This window comes from Cinclus cinclus, chromosome 4 (genome assembly GCF_963662255.1).
Source record: "Cinclus cinclus chromosome 4, bCinCin1.1, whole genome shotgun sequence".
Lineage (NCBI taxonomy): Eukaryota > Metazoa > Chordata > Aves > Passeriformes > Cinclidae > Cinclus > Cinclus cinclus.
In genome coordinates, this window is record NC_085049.1 from 25,130,908 (window position 1) to 25,150,535 (window position 19,628).

Consider the following 19,628-nt stretch of genomic DNA (forward strand, 5'->3'; position numbering starts at 1 on the left):
GTCCGCACTGACAGGCACAGACAAGCGGCCGGAGAGCGCCCACCCAAAGCCATGTTCCCGAACCACGGGACATGCCCCGAGTTGGAAGGGACTCACGAGGATCATCGAGTCCAATTCCCGGCTCTGCATAAGGCTGCTCCCAACACTCGCAGCCTGTGCCTGACAGCACTGTCCAAACGCTCCTGGAGCTCTGGCAGCCTTGGGGCTGTGACCCTTCCCTGGGGAGCCTGCTCAGTACCCCACCACTCTCCGAGAGAATAAACTTTTCCTGATATCCACCCTAACCCTCCCCTGACATAGCTCCAGGGTCCTGTCCGTAGTCACACAGAGCGCAGATCAGAGCCTGCCTCTCCTCTTCCCCTCACGAAGAAGTTGTAGATTGCGTGCGATGAGTTGTAGATGGTGGATTCTCTCCTTCGTGCCGTGCCGTGCCGTGCCGTGCCGTGCCGTGCCGTTGCCGTGCCACGCGCTCCGACACGGGACGCGCACCCGACACCGCCCGCTGGCTGCCGGCGCGGCCCCTTTAAATGCTAATGAGGCGGCGCGCGTGCCGCGCCGGCCCCCGCTGACTGTGTTAAAACTTCGGCGGGGCCATTTTGGGGGCAGTAAGACCGAGCGCGGCCGAGCACCCAACACCTACGCCCGGCACCATGAGCGAGGCGCCGGAGACCAGCGCCACCAGCCCCGCGCCCGCTGCGCCGCCCGTCCCGGCCGCGGCTGCCGCGCCGCCCGCCGCCCCGGACGCCGCTCCCAAGAGCGCCGCCGCGCCGGGTGCGGCTGTTGCTGAGGCGGCCCCCGCCGCTGCCACAACCGCGGCGGCCGAGTCGGCGAAGAAAGTGCTGGGTGAGTAGCGGGCCCCGATCCCAACTTCGCGGCGCACCTGCAGCGGGACAGGGGGTCCGCCCGCAGCCCGGGCCGGCGCGCTGCACGCCCCCACTCTCCCCCCCCCCCCCCCCCCCCCCGTGGTGAGTCAGGCCGGGCCGCCTCCTCCGCCCGCGCGGGCCGGGGGAGCCGCGCGGCGCCGGCCGTGACGCGCTCGGGAGCTGGGCGGGAGCCCGTGAGTGCCTCATCGGCCCGGAGCGTGCGGGACAGCGAGCGCGGCACTGCCGGGCTCATCCTCTTCGCGGCACCTGCCGCCGGCATTCCCCGGGAGGGGCTGCTGGAAACCATGTGTGCTTCTCCTTAACTTTAAGGTCCTGGCACAACTTTTCTATACATAAAGACTGCTGCTTTAGTAATGCTTCCAGATTTAGTGGGGTTTGTGTGTTTTGAGTCTTTTTTTGGAGGGGCGGGGTTTAGTTTCTACTTTACTATCAGTGAAAAGACAAACGAAATGTCATGTTGCCTTGTCTGCTCAAGCCCGGTGCAGAGCAAGTATGACTCTTTTTTTCATTGTGATTAAATAGGATCAACCTGTTGAAAAGTACAGGACTTCAATCTGCAGGCTGCTGCCGATAGGGGTGTACTGTTTCTAACTGTGTAACTTCCGAGAGTTTGGTAAAGGCAAAGTTGAAGCTGACTTACAGTGTAGAGTCCCAAATTTCCTTAAGGATACGTAGGGCCTTCTCTTCTGAAGGGGACGATTGAGGTCTTGCTGCAAGAAAGAGGAGCCAGATAATGGATTTCTCTGGAGCAGAGTTAGGAAGAACTCTAGCAAATCAGAGACTGGAAACAGAGCTTTATTTTGCTGTTACCTCATTTGTCAGTAATTAGGACACAGGAATCAGCACATCTGTATCTGCTGATATATCTGGCTGCTTCTTGCCTTAATGTTGCTTGTTTCTTTCCTGGTAATGTTTTTACCTTGTTCACCTTTTCCTATTGCTTGGAGAGAAGGGATGGGGGGAAGTGAAGGTAGAAGTGCCTTTCCTGAACTAGCAGGAAAATGAAAACCACCATGGTGATGGTTTTGTAAAATGGTTTTATTGCTAGGCAAGCTTTTTATTAGGAATAATGAGAAAAATGATCACTGTAAATGCTAATTGAAAATTATTTTACATTAAAATCTACCTCAAATGTCCCTGTTAGTGGTCACCCATGTAGTTATGTTCACTTAAGCCTTCTTTTACAAAGATCCTATTAGAAGCGAAGTCTTATGCTTGCTTGGGGGCATCCAAATGTCTGACTTCTAGGAATATGGGTAAAGGTTACTCAACTTTCTCTTTTCTCCTGGTCACAGGAAGCTTTGGCTCTCCTTGTTGAAAGGCTATTTTGTCATGGCTAGGAGTGGCTGATGATTGTTTCGTCTGATAGCATCAGAGAACAGCATCTTGTAGAAATATGTGGGCTTCCACTTGCTGGTGGGATGTACGTCAGCACATTTACTGCCTTCTGTGACTCATCAGTTTAACTGGTTATTGTGTTTTCCTCTGAGCTTGTCCTCCTCTTGGCCAGATTTCCCTGCTCAGGCTTACCAGTGACCGTGTGGTGGATGTTCAGTGTCATGCTGTTGCCTGAGGTTCTTTTGGCCCACAGTGATACTTATGGGAGACTGTAAACGTCTGCAGGGAATAGTATATCTCTAGAACACTGTATTAGGAGGCATATATTGAAGTCTCCCCCCTGGAACAATGTTGTTTTTAAACTGTGTGCATACTCCTCCACTTAGCTGCAGCCAGCTGGACACAGAATGAGTTTTGACTGCCTCTCCTTCCTCAGCCTCTTAAATCCTTCTGAGGGCTTTTGTCATACTTACTAGGCTTCTTCCTAATCTGGTTCAAATAGGCTAGCAGATTCCAAAGGTGTTTTGCAGGGGAGGGGAAGGGAAGGATGATGTTGAGGGAAGCAGTGGTACTGGCATTGTTTCTCAGAACAGGCTGAAACGTGCAGGTACTGTTGGCACTCTTTCTGTGTTCCCAGTCCCTTCCTGCTGACTTGTGTGCGTGCAGGGAGCTCTTGTAGCTGATGCCATTGTGGTAGCAGGAAGTGTCTGTATGTGGTGATGTCCCTGGGAAACTAAAAGCACAGCTATAAATACTGGTGCTGAATACTGTTTACTGAACCAGTGTTGGGCACTGAAACAATATTTTCTGTTGCAGTAAACAAGAATTCTTGGGAATATATGTTGTACTAGGCAGAATCCTTTTTTTCTATGTGATATCTCAGTCATGTTAACTTTGCAGCTTCTAAATAAGAACATTTTATACTAAAAAGTGTATTAAAGGATGCCAAAAACTTCCCTTCTGAAAGGGCCAGTTACTGACAGTAATAACAGCAGCAGTGCTACAATGCACTGCTGTTGTCAGATGTTCTTACTTTGAGGGGTGCATGAGAATGGCAAGACACCTTGAGACCAAAGGTCTGGTTGGCTCTGTCATCTCCCTGTGAATATTTGGAAAAGAATACAGGTGTAGAGCAGATGAAGGTACCAATTTACAGTGTGTTCTTGACTCTAGCAAGGCGACTTGGACTTCTAAACTGGAGATTCTCTCATCTGTTTTCCTTTTAATTGCCTCTTGGGTTCCTGCCACCCCCTGAAATGTGTATGTGAGATTTTTACCAAGCAGTCTTCTGTAGGTGATTAGACCTTTTTCAAGTACTGCTGCAGGTTGCTCCGTTGGTGTAATCAAGCAGTGTTAATGAGTAACAGCTCTAAATTGTAGAGGCTAAAACTCTCCTTTTTACTAGAAATTTGAAAAGTGCAAGTCTGTGGTCTCTATCCAGTTGCTGTGAGGTAAGGAGGGGTTGAACTGCCTCCATCACTGTTGAGTTCCTCCTACACATTCCTGTAAGTTGGAGAAACAGGTTTTGCCAGGTCCTATAAGACTGCAGTGTGGCTTCTAAGTAGATGCTGTCTTACTGTTGAGACAGGAGCTTGCCTTGATCTTGAAAATCATGGAACATGAAGTTGGGTCACTTTGTAATGGAGCAATCAGATTATCTTAGCAGTAGGAATACTAAAAATAGTCATGTGGATTCTTACTTGGTTAGTGTGATGCTGACAGTACAAGAAGGAGCTTTTCCAGAATAAGGATGTACTGCCTTTCCACTTGACAGGGTTGCACAGTACTTGATATTGCTTCTTTGGGCAGTTCTGGTTTCCAAGGAAGAAAGAAGGGTAACTGTCAGTGAAAGAGAGGCATTTTAAACAGCTTCCTTCAGCTATGTTTCATGTCAGCTACTAACCTAAAGGGAACTGATGAATGGCAGTGGGATTTTCAGCTTTGCTGCCCATTTCTGGGATAAGAAATAAAAAGAGGGATGGATGGTCAGTGCTGAAAATAGTTAGGTTTTATGCTGTGTGGTAAACCCTTGGATGAAGAACAGTATGTTAAAGCATTGTGTGTTGTTACTGCATTAGAGTGAACTGGGAGATGAAGGCACGCTTTGAATGTTAAGGGAACCGAAGTCTGGTTGCAATTTCATATGCAACTATAGAAGCAGTTATATACTATTATTGTACTTTCTTATATTTTAGAGTAACTTCTTTAATTTTCTTTCCAGCCACCAAAGTTCTTGGCACAGTGAAGTGGTTCAATGTCAGAAATGGATATGGCTTTATCAACAGGTATGTTTAAATTCTGATAGTTATATTTATGCTGTACTAAGACTCATAGTGCACATGATAGGCCTCGTGTTACTAATTGCAACAGAGACCTCAGGACCTGACTACAAGTTCATGCAGTTGATAGTCAGCTTAGGCCAGGCACTCAGCAAACTCTTTCTTAAATCCCTCAGCCCCCAGTATGGGGAGAAAACAGAAAGGGTCAAACTCATTACAGATTTGGTCTGTTACCTGTTTTTCATGTTTACTCCTGCTATGCTCTTAATGAGCTGCATATTCTTTAGTGACTGCCTGGCTTTTTTTGAAGGCCTGAGAAAGGTAGGAGGGTGAGGGAAATACTTTTGGGTAGACTTCAAGTGTTAATTGCTTGGTCAGAATACCTCCTGTGGATACTCATTGAGATTCTCTAAAAGTATCTCACTGAAAATATGCCAGGCCTGGGTTTCATAAAAATTCTCTTTGTATCTTTTGTTTTTTTTCCCTCTTCACTGGGCACAAACAAATGTATGAATAGCATTGAGAATCCCAATAGCTGTAGGTGAGATTGATCGTACTGCAACCTTAGGTGCAGAAGACCCATGCTTCCAGTTTACTGGAGGAAACTGTGGGAGTTTGTGAGGTGCAAGACTCCACGGTAGTCTCCCTGACCAGCCTCTAAAGGTTCTCTGATACCAGGGCAAGGGTGGCGAAAAGAGGAATGGGTCCACAACACAGCTCTGGAATGAAACACTTTAATAACTATAAAAGAAAATGTGGGACGAGGCCCAAACCACATACATGCACTAAAGGAGTCAAAGATTGAAGATGAGGGTGAGGGAAAATCCAGGGTGTAAATATATGGGATGGTGAAAAGTGGGTGCAGGGTCAGAATCCAATGGGTAAAGGAAAAAGTGGTGCAAAGGAGGAGCAATGTGGGGTAGGAGCCAATAGGGTAGGATGGGGTGGAACAACACAGCAAATGAACCAGTGGGGGTACAAACACACAAGAACTTTCCAGAACTGGGAGGAGAAAAGGGATGATGTAATTGGGAATAAGGGCAGCTGATAGAAAATGAGGGCTATAAAACATCACCACAAACAGGTCAAAACTTTTGACAACCTTTCTTCCCAGGGACTATTGTGAACTTAAACAAGTGCCCTCCAAGGCCTGGGGCATCCTCATCGCGAACACTGGTCTGGTCTGGGATGTTGGCCAAGCTGACTCCCACAGGAAACTCTGGCTTTTAAGGCTGAGATCTTTGGGATTGAGGGGCTTAAATATTCCACGTGCTTTTTTGAGGAATGAAACTACTGCATGCACTTGTCTTCCAAAAAACATACCTAGCGAGTTATTTCCTGTATATCCTTGAGCTGTTACACATCAGGTAGATTTGGGTGAGTTGGACAGTGCACAAAGGGGTGGAAGACCCCATGCTCATGGATCTGAAGCCAGTTGCGGTGTATTAATCTCAGTCTCTGGAGGTTATTATCCGGTGTTATGTAATCTTAGAAGAAAAGTTTTAATTAGGAAGTCCTCTTAAAATCTATAATAGTAGTTGATGTAAGAGCCTGCACCTGGTTGTGGGGTGATAACTTGTTAGCTTTCTTCCTAATGTGAAGTCTAATGTTTCAATCCAGGACAACAAATTTGGGATTATGCTTTATCTTCACAAACTTTTTGACCCACCTGTTCTGTTTGCTGAGAAGGAATTGAGTGAACAGATGGCAGGTCTTAGGCTCTTTTTTTATTGTATGGGAACACAGATTCAAGGTCTCAGACTTATCTTTGTGTTTTGCATGTGGAAGCCTGTCTGGCCTAATCCAGAAAACTTCATGTTCATGTCTGGGTCCTCCTCCTGTAGACTCTCTACACCTCTAGTGCCCGGCTGCTTTGAGTTTCACTGAAAGGAGATCTCTCTTAACAGCTGTGGCCAGTCCTGTTGATAGTCTTGTTTGACCTCTGGGATAACAGCTCAAGTTGCAGTCCCTCTGGAAGTGTTTTTGGGGAGTTAGAGTAGTGAAAAACAAGCAGTCCAGTCATCAACTCTGCCCTGCATAAAAAGAAAACACTGAATGTTTGCCAGAAGATTACAGAGAACCTCCCCTTTCCTCTCATGCTTTTGAAGGCCTGAGAGTCCTTTCTGTTCTCAGGCAAAGTGACCATAGAAGTTCAGAGTAGGGTAGCATAGGCTTAGACAGAATCTATGGAATTCAGGGCATGTGCTACAGGCTGAAAGGAGGAGGGTTCAACTTGAAAAGCCATGCATTTCTAGTTAAGTCTATTTAGTCTAAACTCTTACAACTTTCCACTGTCTTTTCACAGGAATGATACCAAAGAAGATGTGTTTGTTCATCAGGTAAGACAGCAGTAATAGTGCTTAGAAGTGTGTAATATGTTAGGCTTCTAATGCAGCTTCCTGCAACAGCTACCCACCCTTGTCCTGGCTTCTTGTTAGAATATTTTCTGCAGATAACTTCAGTGGATGTGTATGTTGAGATTTTCAGGGGGAAATACTAGGTTGTTTTCCTCCTCTGTGAAGGGCTAGGTATTTTAATCCTCCTTAACCTTTCTTGTCTGCTCTAATTTGAGCACTAAAGGTGGGGGTTTTTTTGTTTGGTTGGTTTTTTTTTGTTTGTTTGTTTGTTTTCTTTTTGGTGTGGTTTTTGTTTGGTTGTCTCCCCTTGGTGAGATTACCTCTCTGTGAAGACCTTGCTGCTGTTGCCTGTCCTTTCTCCCCATTTCCTCATGTTCCTTGTGTCTATTGTTTTATCCTGCCCTCTTCACTTGCAGGTCTATTCTGTCTGCCCTCCCTGGTATTGGAGAGAAAGTGATCTAGTCTGGCTCTTGACCAGCCTGGGTTGCCATCAGCTGTTTCTGCACGAGGCAGCTGCTCTTAGGCAGAAGAGGAGAAAGGCTGTGTGCCCAAGCAGAGAGAGCTTGCCCAGCAGTTTGTTATTGGTTAACTTTCCTTGGGCTGTCAGGAGGCTGTTCTAAGTTTGTACTGTGACTCTCAGGTTGCAGGCAAATAATGGCAAGACAGAGGATGTTGTCTCTGTGCTGATGTCAGCTGATTAGTTGGCTTAGATCTGGTTTTGCATCATTCACCAGAAACTGCAATCTTGCCCCTAGAATTTGTCCCATATAAAATGTCTGCAGGCTGATGTGATCTTTGAAAGCATGAACTTTCTCTGTGGCATAAGTGACAGTATTTCTATCAAATGAAACCAGGAAGTTTGTTCCCGAGGCTGGTCACTGTGGATGAGGATATGTGCATATATCCTTAGCTGATGAGTCAACCCTGAGAGTTAGTTTAGTTCTTGTGTCTTGACAACTAAATAGTGGTAACTGTTTCTGGGTCATAGGGTGTACACCCCTTATCTGAACCTGGCTGAAGCTAGAAGGAGATAAATCTAGTGCCTATTATGAGAAAGTGATGTTGGGAAGTGTGCACAGTATATGTTCCTGGTTCAGCTGGTGGGCTTGAGAGCAAGAACTGTCAATGCATGTTCTGATTTTTAATGGTGACCTTCCTTAGCAGCCTGTGCTGTAGGCATGCTGACCCCTATGTGGTCTGATGGGATTGTGTACAGGGGAGGGTAGGAACAGTTCTGGAAGGGAAATATATTCTGGATAGGTAGCACTGCCTTAAAGACAAATGAGGTTTTTCTTGATACTTGAGACAATAGCCTGGAAAATTGCTGTTTTGCTGATGACAGGTAACATAGATCAGTGCTGTTCTGCTTGGGAAGGTTGCCAGATGAGACCTAAACAGAAAGCTACTGTTATCTGTGCTGTTTTGTCTCCTTCACCTGTAGAGAAGATTATTCCCCTAAATGTAAACTGGTGTGTGTTTGGAGAGGGGTGGGCACTTCCCATCTCCTGTGGCTGAAGTCCTTTCGGGGTAAGCAAAACTGGCTTTGTTTTAGAAATACCACATCATGTGCAGGCCTGCATTGGATTAACCCTCTTGGCAGGCTGAGCATGGCAAAGTAGATGCTTCTAGTGCTGCTCTGGCTTGGCAGCAGTTGGATGTTCCTCACCCTCCACATGGATGTGCTCGGTCCTACAGCCTGAGACTTCTGGCTAGAGCTCCTGATGGGGCCAACAAGGGAGGCAAATCCATTCTGTGAGCAAACATCCTGCTTCAAGCTCCCTCTGCACTGATAGTGCCTGCTCTGCCCCTCCCTCGTGCCTGGGAGAGGCTGGATTGCACTCCTAATCCCTTCAGAATAAGGCTGACCTAGTTGAATAGATACAGCTTCTCTTTGCCTCCCCTGCATGCATCTGCATGGGGAGGGAACAGGCCAATCTCATGATTGAAATGGGGGTTAGTGCTTGGTGTCTGGCTATTGGATGCTATTTATAACTAGTACAGATTAAAATGCTTTTCTTTCTAGGGCATGCATGGCTTGGTTTGAGTTAACCCTTTGTCTTGCAGGGGCTCCAGGCAGTGTTTTTGGGAAGGGCAGTTCTTCACCTTGCATCCCTGTCTGGTAGGTGCAAGGTGCTGTCCAGGGCACTGTGTCAGTCAGCTACAGGTGCTGTGAGCAGAAGGGAGTCATCTGCCTCATGGGCTGTAGTGTGTCTTGCAGTTTAACAACAGGAAAAGTGTCAGCAGCCAGAGCAGTGACATTTAATTACATACAGTTTAAATCAACAAGCTGTGAGGAGGAGTTACTCTTTCTCTTCACTTCACTGGATTGGGTTCATCATGCACAGCATGAAGTACTTGCACCAGGAATCTGTTTAACAAATTTTGGCTGCTACTGGGACAGTGCTGGATGTGCTGATGGTGTGGTAGTATGAGCATATGGAAAGAACTCTTTCAAACAAGAACCTGAACTAGCTCTGGAGGCACTTCTGGCTCCCTGTTAATCAGTGTTCCCCTGGGAAAGGAAAGGTTTTGTTGAGTGTTGTCTGTTAATATGAAACATCTGTCTTCTGAATCAGAGAAGCTGGAACCTGCAGGATGCTGGTAAACAGTAACAGGGAGAATAGTGCTCTCTCTCCCCTCTGGATACACAGAGTAAAAGTCTGTTCATCAAGCTTAGAGCTTAGGCTTGTTAGAGGCTTATTTCAGTGATGTTTATCTGCAGCTGAAGTAGTAAAGCTGTGCAGTTTCTGCTTGGACTTCTAGGATTTACTTGAAGTTGTCCTGATTACCTTTATAAAACAAGCTCCAGCCTACTGCAGCCTTTACCTCCTGTTGACAATTGCAGATCTGGATTCTTGAGGTTTCTGCCCATAAAGCTGGGGACAGAACATGTGGAATACTGTTGCTTTTATCTTCCATTATGCTTTTTGAGGGGTATTTGAGAAGCTTCATCAATCTCAAGTGTATCTTCTGCTGAAAAGAAATTTGCTAGTCCTTTCTTATTCTGCCCTTACAGGGAAGGGGAAGGAGTTTAAAATGCAGCTTATTGACATCTGTCACATGCAAAGCACAAGTCTTACAAGTTTTAGTCAGTTGTTTCAGTACAAATAGTACTAAATCATTAACTTTGCTGCAGATTAAGGGTTTTAGTAGTAGTGCATAACATTTATGGAAAAGCCAACACTTCTATCTAATTTTTAGTTAGACAGACTAAAAGGTCAGCAGAAAGCAAACAGTTGTTTGAGATAATTGTGGAGTCTCTGTTTGCTAAAGTAATTCCCAAAGGAATTGACTTGTACAGCTCATCCTGTTTCTGTTTTAAAAGCCCCAAACCTCTTGGGATATTTTTGCTTTGATAGAAGTATGTACACTCTTGTATCCTTCCGTAGGCTATTCAAGGATGCTGAAGGATATAGGCAAAGGTATGGCTAGAAGGACATGCTGGTCTGTTGCCTGAAACACAAAAAATTGTATTCAGCAGCAAGGAAAATTAAGTTTCCTAGACTAGTCAAGATGAGTTTTAACTGAACAAAATTTTCCTTCAGTTGGAAATATTTTGGGGCTGTTGTTGACTAAATATTGTTGCTGTGCAAAGGTAACAGCTCCCCTGATGGTCATTTTACAGTTTTGCTTGAACTGCAGATAGGACAGGTAGGATGACTGGCTCTTCTGTTTCTGCCCTACATCCTATTTCTTAAGCCGGATTTATTCCCTGTGTTTCCATGTGTGTTTCTCTGCACCTCCCTCCTTCTTGCTAACTAAAGGCTCCCACATCAGGAAACTTAATGTGAATTTGTCTTAACCTAATGCGAGATAATAACCTTTCAGTAAGAAAATACCTGCTGGATTAGCTTGTACAATGCATGTATTGGTCTTTTTCTCCCTGGCATTTTCCTGTTTGTGAAGCCTTGCCTAATGAACAGACTGTAGGCTTGTCGTGCTAACAACCTTTTGTGAAGTCCTAGAAATACTCCACAGAGTATGAGCAAGCTCTTTGTAGCTGACATACTGAAAATTGCTGCAGGAGGTTTGAGTGTTTCCTGTGAGTCTTAGGAGGTGTACAACTGGCTTTGATCCAAGTCCATGTTGTTATTTTTATATAACGATAATAGTATTATTATTCATAACTATTATTGTAGTACTTTCGGGTTTCTGTCCAGTAGATGGCTAAAATTGCATTTATCTGTTCTGTACTATTGCTGTGTTTGCACAGACTCGCCTTATATTCAGCGTCTCGTTTACAGTGCTTAGATAAAATGCTTATTTGTTACACCAGAGTTACAGTAATTCTTTTCTAGTTACTATGTCTTGCCATGGTACCATGTAGTAATGCCTCTCCAGAAATGCTCTGGGTCTTGAGTTCTCTGTAGATTGTCTACAGCTCTCCTAATGACTGAAGGCAGGGGTCACACTTGCTGCTAGATCTGCCTTGGTACAGCTTGGGAGAGATCAGACGCTGAGTACAAACTCTGTTCATGCAGAGATTTGTAATAATTTCCATAATCAGTGTGCTGGACAGAGCAGATGCTGGGGCAGCAGCTGATTTATAAACTCATAAATAGTGAGAAAAGAGGAGGCCTTGAACTCAGTATTGGTGGGCCTGTGAAATAAGAGACATCTGTGTATTTGAAATACCTTAGCTTGGTGACTGCCCTGGTGCGTAGGGTTGGAATTGTAGCAAAGAAATACTGCCCTTCCTTCATCTGTGGGGATATGAATGTGTAAAATAAGTAACATGAAAGAATATATTTTTATGCATCTTCCTTTCAAGACGGCAATAAAGAAAAACAATCCACGGAAGTACCTGCGCAGCGTTGGTGATGGAGAGACTGTAGAATTTGATGTGGTCGAGGGAGAGAAGGTGAGAGATCATGAAGTCTCAGGGTGTGGTCCAACAGAGATAACAGACTTCAGCTGTATCTCTGTCTCTGATGTGTTAATCACTGGGTTGGTGGCATTCGTACAGCTTTTCTGGGACAAATCTGGTTTTTAAAGGCTTCATTAAGGCATATTTCTATATATGTATCCAAACTACTAGGAAACTGCATCCTAGTACTTCTAGAATCTGCAGTTGTTACTTGAGAGAACATTTGAAGCCCACAGCCTGCCCAGTAATTAGCTGAGGCCTATATTGCCCTGAACAGTCTTTCTTGGAGTTTGGTGGCTTAATGACTGTAGGAGCTTGCAGGAAAGTAGAAGCATAAGGAAATTGAACATATTTTGTGGGTTATTTTTGTCTCAGTTCCTTCTTGCTTTCTTATCTGAATCTAGCCCATTGGATAAGAGTTCAGTATTTTAACTCATTATAATACCCCTTTATTAAGGAGTTGGGAATAACAAACCTCCTTTTGCCCTGTGTGGGAGAAAGGACTCACTGTAGCTTGGAACTTAGGTAAAAAAGTCTCTTTCCTGTTTCATCTTCTCCCTGTAGCTGGTTGTTCTTTGCTCATACCACCCTGGCAGCCTTTCTTTTGTCCTTCTAGGGTGCAGAAGCAGCTAATGTCACAGGTCCAAATGGAGTCCCCGTGGAAGGCAGCCGCTACGCTGCAGACCGGCGCCGCTATCGACGGGGCTACTTTGGCCGACGCCGGGGCCCACCTCGGAGTGTGAGTTCAATTTCCCTGGTTTGCTGCTGTCACACACAGTACTGGTAGGGGTGTTTCTCACCTGACTGTCTGAGGCACTTCTAGCCATGCAACATAATTTTAATAAACTTTCAAGTTAGTGTACAAGGCATCTTGATAAAACCAGAACAGAATGGTATTGAAAAGTGGGTAAGTACTGTAAAGCTGTTGGAAACTGAGAAGCATTATTTTTTTTTGAGTTCTGAGTCTCTCAGTTACATCTCAACTCCTGTCAAATACTACAATGCTGTTCCTACTGTCTACCCTAGTTCCTTTGAATATTTAGTTGTCCTAATCAGTTTTATACATGAGAGAACATCACAGATGATTGTGGGGTTTTTAATGGTGTATTGTCACAGTAATTAAAATGGCTGTGCAGAATGGCAAGGATATCTGTCAGACTTAAGGTAGCCTGCTGAGGGTTGTCAGGAGGCTATAGTTTTTGCTTCCTACTGGATGAGATACAGAAGATGCATTTCTGTTTCTAGATATCTTGTTAAATTCCTTCTTTTAACGGGAAGAATAATACACAAGGAACTGTAAGTCATGTAACATTTTATAAAACAGATGTTACTGATGGCTGGCATTTAAAACACGAGCCACAAGCAAAAATCAAACCAGAAAAAGCACCACCCAAAACAACATGCAGGTTTATCAGCTAACAGCTAAAGGGGAAAGAGAACTACTGCATCTCTGAAAACCAGAAAAGACTGTGTAGAAAGAGTATTTGATGTGAGGTCATAGTTTTTCTGTCTTAAAATTTCTTCATGTTTTTGTGGGGGTTCCCTGTGGAATGGGGCTTTGTCTAGCATGTGAAGTGGTCTGTGGCAAGTTTGTGATATCTTTGTTAGCTTTCAAAATACAGAACTGTCCTGATCAATAGCTGCTTCTCCATAATGCGTACCCCTTACAGTGTATTTTGTGTAGTGAAATGCAATTAATATGCATCAGAGAAAGTGTTTCTAAGAACAGCTTATTGTGAAGAGCAGGGGCAGCACTGATGGCTCTTGTTTTGTCCTCATCTTAAGTTCGCCTGAATTTAAGCCTTTGAGAATCTGCTTCTTTTTACCCAATATATTGGAGTTTCTGTACTGATACATTGTTTTTGAACTTGTATGCAGGGCTATGGTTAATATCTTGCCTGTCAAATACAACACTTCTGTTTTATTTTGGTGGCAGGGTGGTGAGGGAGACATGAAGGATGGGGTCACAGAAGGAGGACAACTTCAGCAAGTGCACAGGAATCCTACCTACCGTCCCCGCTACCGCAGGTCTGTACAGTTCCTCTGCTCAGTTATTCAGATGCTGTTGTGTTATACACAGGCTTCCAAGTGTGGGAACATTTATGCAAATGGTAGGGACAGTGAGAAGCATTCTAATTGCTTGGGGAAATCTGTTTCATGTGCTTGTATGTTCAGAATCATAATGGCCCAGAAAGGGAAAAAATTCTTAGCATCCCATTAACTTCTCGCAACTGAGCAGCATATTGAAGTGAGTTGCAGTACTCACTTCTTGTCCTCCCACCTGAAGAGTCATACTTTCCTGGACAATTAATAACCCAAAACCTTGATCTGGGACCCTGCTGGGGGTGCTGGCGGGTGAGCATGTAAATGTCGAGTTGCAGCCCAGAAAGCCACCAATGTCCTGGGCTGCAGCCGAAGCAGCCTGGCCAGCAGGCTGAGGTGGGTGACTGCCCAGTACTTGAATGGGGCTTATAAGAAAGATGGGGATAAACTATTTTGCAGGGCCTATTTAGTTAGCATGAAGGTTAATGGTTTTAAACTAAGAGATTTAGAATAAAATAGAAGGAAGAGGGTTTTTTACTATGAGTGTGGTAGAACACTGAAACAGGTTGCTCAGAGAGGAGGTAGATGCCCCCTAGAAGTTCAGGTTGGACAAGGCTCTGAGCAACCTGATCTAATTGAAGGGTGTTGGATAAATGATCTTTAAAGGTCCTCAAGGAGGCTGGTTTGTCTGTCATTCATTCAATTGCCCCTCATTATATTGTCCTTGTTTACCAAGTAGCTTACGAAGTCAAATTCCATAATTTAGAGATGAACAGTGAAAATTACATAATCTTCAATTTTTTTTCATGTGCCTGTCTGTTCAAAAACAAAAAGTAAGAAGTGAATAACAGTGCAAGAGCAGCAACAAGCTGAATTTGATAGGAATAACAAGATTGTTCTTAATTGTAATGACCTGCTGTTCCATGCACAATGGATCTGTCCTTTTGGAATCTGGATCTAAAACCACAAGCCTTCCACCTCTACTTTGAGCTTTTCTGTTTATGAATATTCAATTTGGCTGTTATATCTAGGACTGTGGGGAATGGGATACTACTGATGCTTGCTGCTTGTTGGCATCCAAGCTGAATAAATATAATTCCTGAAAGTCTTTATGAGTTTTGGGTAGTCAGAGATAGCACCATAGCAAGTCCAGTGAGGTTTTTGCACGTTGTGTGGCTGAATCACAGGCTGAGTGACTTGTCCATGACTAATGGAAACTTGTCATTTTTCTGATGCGATTTTTCCCGTGAGAGGAGTGATACATCCTGTTAGTGCACAATACTTCTGTTTGAGTTAATGGGTGTTGCTTTTCTTTACAGGCACTAAATCCAGTGACACTGGCACTTCTGTTGGGTTCCTTTGGAAAAGCTAAATTGGTTTTTGGGACTAGGTAGCTGTGGATAAGCTAAACTGGATTTTGGCTGTGTTTTGACAGTTCATAAATGTTGTTTATACTAAAAATAAGGTGAAATGCATCTTGTATACATCAAGAATGTGGACTTGATAGCTTAGTGTTAATGAGGTCCAGCTCACCTGTGATAGGTGCTTTTCCTAATTGGTTAAGAGGGGCAACATGAGACAGAGAGCAAAGATCCAGGAATGTTTTGCAGGTAGAAGTGAGGAGGATTGCAAGGACTGCACCATTAATTAGGAATAGGACTGGGCTGGTATGTAGCCATGCCAAAGGTAACTCAGCATGATCAGCCTGTGTGGCCACTACTGTCTTGTTTCTTCTGCTAGCCATCAATTCAAAAGGACTAACTGCATCTTCATTGCAGGATGGACAGCAGAATATAGTGATGTAGCTTCAGCAGTGAAGAGACACCACTTTTCTTGTCTTTCCTTTCTAACCATGTGCTAGTCAAAACCCAGAGGGCTGGTTTGCTAGCACTCAAAACTGTTGAGGATGTTATTTGGTTATGGGAGGTTTGGCTGAGTGAAAATTTCTGTGGTTTAACCTTTCTTGGGCTTCTTTCATACTTAACACTTCTTTCTGCCTCTCTCAGAGGGCCCCCTCGCCCACGCCCTGCCCCGGTGACTGGAGAGGCTGAAAACAAGGAGAACCATCACGAGGCCAGTGCCATGGGCCAGCAGCCGCTGCGCCGTGGCTACCGGCGCCCCTACAACTACCGGCGCCGGCCGCGCCCAGCCAGCGCTCCGGCACAGGAAGGCAAAGAGGTATGGACACCAAGCTGCTCAGAGCCACGGATACCTCTCCTGGGAGAAAAGGCTGCAGGAATTGGGATGGTTCAGCCTGGGGAAGAGAAGGCTTTGGGGTCACCTCCTTGTGGCCTTCCAGTGCCTGGAGGGAAAGATGAGGCAAGACTGTTGTGGGGGCCTGGAGTGACAGAACAAGGGAGAATGAGTTAAAATTGAAAGAGGGTAGGTTTAGATTGGATATGAGGAAAAAGTTTTCCCTGTGAGGATGGTGAGGCCCTGGCACAGGTTGCCCAGAGAAGCTGTGGCTGCCCCATCCCTGGAAAAGTCCAAGGCCAGGCTGGATGGGGCTCTGAGCAACCTGGGCTAGTGGAAGGTGTCCCTGTCCATGGCAGGGGGTTGGAACAAGATGATCTTCAAGGTCTCCTTCCAACCCAAACCATTTTATGGTTGTATGTAGCAGAAGTTTTAAAGGGGTGAACACCCAAGACCCTCTGCCCTGTGTGAGTTTTTAATGAATGTATTCATGTGCTGGATAAGTCTGACCAAATCTGATGTGCTGGCTTCTTGCCTGCTTCTTCTGACCCTCTTGGAGAATAAGCACCTTATAGTAAAAGGAGCCAGCAGTAGGATAGGGATTGCTTCTGGATGGTTTTTAATTGGGGTCAGACTGTAACAACTATTTTTGAAGTGAAAACGGTTGTGTTTTCCTGATTCCATAAACTTCAACTCTCTATATTGCATGAGAGATGGATTTGAAAGCTCTAGATCAGTTTCCTGAGCTGTTTGAGCCAGATAATTTCAGCAAACTGCTTGCGAACAGAGGTTGTACTTTAAAGAGGGGAGATTTTCTCATTCAGTGTCTACTTCAGGTGTTCCCTTGAAAAAATCTGCTGTGTAATACTCTATAACAGGAAATACAGGAATATGTAATATTTTCTGGAGATTATTTTTTCTTGTCTGTTTTGAAGCCTGCATTATGCTGGCTGTACCACTGACAAGAGGAAGGGTGTGGAGGTCAGCCTTTACCTATAAGAGTTTGTTGTGTCTTAGACAAAGGCAACTGAAACACCTGCTGAAAATCCTGCTCCAGTGACAGAGCAGAGTGGTGCTGAGTAATGTCCGGCTCCCCAGGCACTTCTACCATCGCTCAGGTAAGGAATAAGGACAGTTCCTGTTTTCCAGTGGAGGCAGTGTGTATGCTTCTAGGATTCTGGCCACATCCACTTATGTATGGCTTGATATTTGTGATAAGTTCTGAGAGTGCTGTTGAGGCAAACCAAGATGCTACTTTTCTCTTTTCTGCCCTCTGCCTCCGTATTTATCACAAAGTAAGTTTTGCTTTATAACTTACTTCTTTTTTTTCCCAGGAAGTGCTCTGGTCTGCATAGTAATAGCATATGCTAATGAGTTACTTTATTTTACGTAGATCCTGATTATGAACAGGATAAGCCAGTTGTGCTTATCCTGCCTCTCTTTTCATTTGACATCTCATCTGTTTATTGAGAAAGTGAAATTTAAACTGCATTTTTAACATTTGGCTCCCCAACAGGTGTCCTAAAGTACAGCTCAAAAGTAACACCAAAGAAACACACAAGCAATAAATTGTCAACAGTGATGACGAAAGTAAAGATTTGAAATACCAAAATGTAAAAGAAAATTTACCAGCAGCTGAGATCCAGGGAACGCCTACAAGATAGATGCATGAAGAGAGAAAGAGAACGAGATTCAGAAAGAACAACCTCCTTAGTTTCAACAGCAACTGTGGGGCTTTTTGTTTTTTGGGTTTTTTTTTCCCTAGAATTTCACTGTTTTGCTAGTATTGATTTTTTCCAATTTTTCTTTTTTTGTATCAAACTGAAAAGGGGAAAAAAAACAACCAAAGAACTAACATTGAAATAAAATGCTTTTTTTATTGGATGCTGGTGCTAAACCTCCCAAGTGTGAGTTTTTTTTTTTTCTGTGCCAGTCCTGTTCACTGCGGGACTTGGGGAGGACAAACTTCTGCTTTCCTTGTTAAGATCTGTTTGAAACTGTGCAGCATGGGTGACGTTCCTCACAAATAAAAGTGATTTCAACTACCAAAAAAATCTGGTTTAGTGTGTTTTTCCATGTTTGCTTTTAAAGTAATACATGATTTTAATCTTGTTTCAGTACTTGTATGTGAAAGAGAGGTGCCTCTTTGGTGCGTCTTGCTGGATGATACCTGAGCATGGTTAGGTGGATATACTTCAATACAAAACTTCTGCACAGGATTCACAAAACAGAGCTCTAACTTACACTGTTACTCTGTTCCTCTGGCTCTAATGATATTTAATGGTTGGGTTTTCCTGTACTGTCTTGTGGCAGGAGATTGGGGGATGCAGAGTGAGTTCCTGGAATGTTTTTTTTTCTCATCTGTTTTGCTAGGCTTCTGTGCTCTGTAAACAGTAGAATCCAAGTTTTGAAACTCTACTCAAGAAGGACACTGGTGTAGTAACTACCACTTTATCCAAGCTCTGTTCTGAGTAATGTCTGACTTCTCCATGCCTTCTTATTTCAAACCAGTAAAATCTCTGTGCCTGTGCCACCTTGTGTTAATGAACAAAGTACTGAGCTGTCTTACAATATCAGTGTTTTTTAATGTTCCTCCCTAAAACATGTCTGCCTTCCAGGTGTTATCAGTCTGCTTCCAGCTGTTGAATATGGGTGCGTATCTTGTGTCCTTCATTGTCTAGTCCAGCATTTCTCACATTCCTGTCTTGCAGTTACCGTTACCCAAACCTTAGATAAGTATATTTGTTTCTCAAACAAATATTCCTGTTACCCTTCAGGAATTAAGGAGAGAGTGCATGACATAATTGTACTCAAAAGCCCTTTGCTTCCAGCTTCTGGGAAGGGGAGGAAGGGCCCTTGCACCCTGTTGCCTTTGCCTTGGGGAGAAGGAGGGTGGGAAAAGGCTTAGTGCTGCCTGAGTTGCACTGCTTACAGCTGATTGAATTGTGAGGGATTAGGAACCTCTTAATGAGTTGTGAAGTGAAAGCCATAGGCTTGGTTGAAAAAGAAGTTTTTACTTGGAAGGTGAAGAAATAAGTTGTGTTTTGACACAAAATAAAATGTAATAAGGTGAGGAAAACGTAAGTAGTGGTACCTTTTAAGAATTCTTAAACAGGATAAATCATTTTAGGCTTAAATTTTGTTCCAAACTAAATGCGCAGGCATGCTGGAGAGAGGTTGATAATTTCATCTTAAGAAGCAGATGCGAGATACTAATAGATACTGAGATGTTACTGCAGAATTTGTCATTTAAACCACTTGAACTGCATTAAGTAGGTGTTTTTTTCCTGGAGAGATTTGACAGGCTAAAGAGTTTTCTTAATCCCTACAAAAATGTAGGTTGGATTGAATCTGGTTAACGGAAGTACCTAACTAACCATCTATTTTTTATGAACAGAGAAAGTGAGGGAGAGATGCAAGTAATGTCCTAGCATTGAGTTCTATTTTTTTATTTTTGTCCTTCCTCTAGTAAGAATGTTTGCATAAAACAGAAGCCAGTGACTGACACAACCTACTTTATCCCTGAATTTCCTGGTTATGAAAACAAAAGCTTAACTCTAGCAAAGTTTAAAGCACTTACTAAAATAACATTTTAGATGTCTTGGGCTTATTCCTTTACCTAGGCCACTTATGCTCTTGTTAGCTGAATTTGCCAGGAAAAGATACC

The 19,628-nt window shown here is 44.1% G+C and overlaps 1 protein-coding gene across 1 annotated transcript; it reads left to right on the plus strand.

The window, feature by feature from the left end:
* The first annotated feature begins 576 nt into the window (after nt 1-576).
* On the plus strand, nt 577-18,015 carry YBX3 (Y-box binding protein 3). The gene is made up of 9 exons (XM_062491818.1): nt 577-843; nt 4,444-4,507; nt 6,807-6,840; nt 11,630-11,719; nt 12,342-12,464; nt 13,662-13,753; nt 15,775-15,946; nt 16,979-17,079; nt 17,478-18,015. The coding sequence occupies exons 1-8, from the start codon at nt 651-653 to the stop codon at nt 17,042-17,044; spliced, it is 834 nt and encodes a 277-aa protein (XP_062347802.1). The 5' UTR covers nt 577-650; the 3' UTR covers nt 17,045-17,079; nt 17,478-18,015.
* The last annotated feature ends 1,613 nt before the right edge of the window (nt 18,016-19,628 follow it).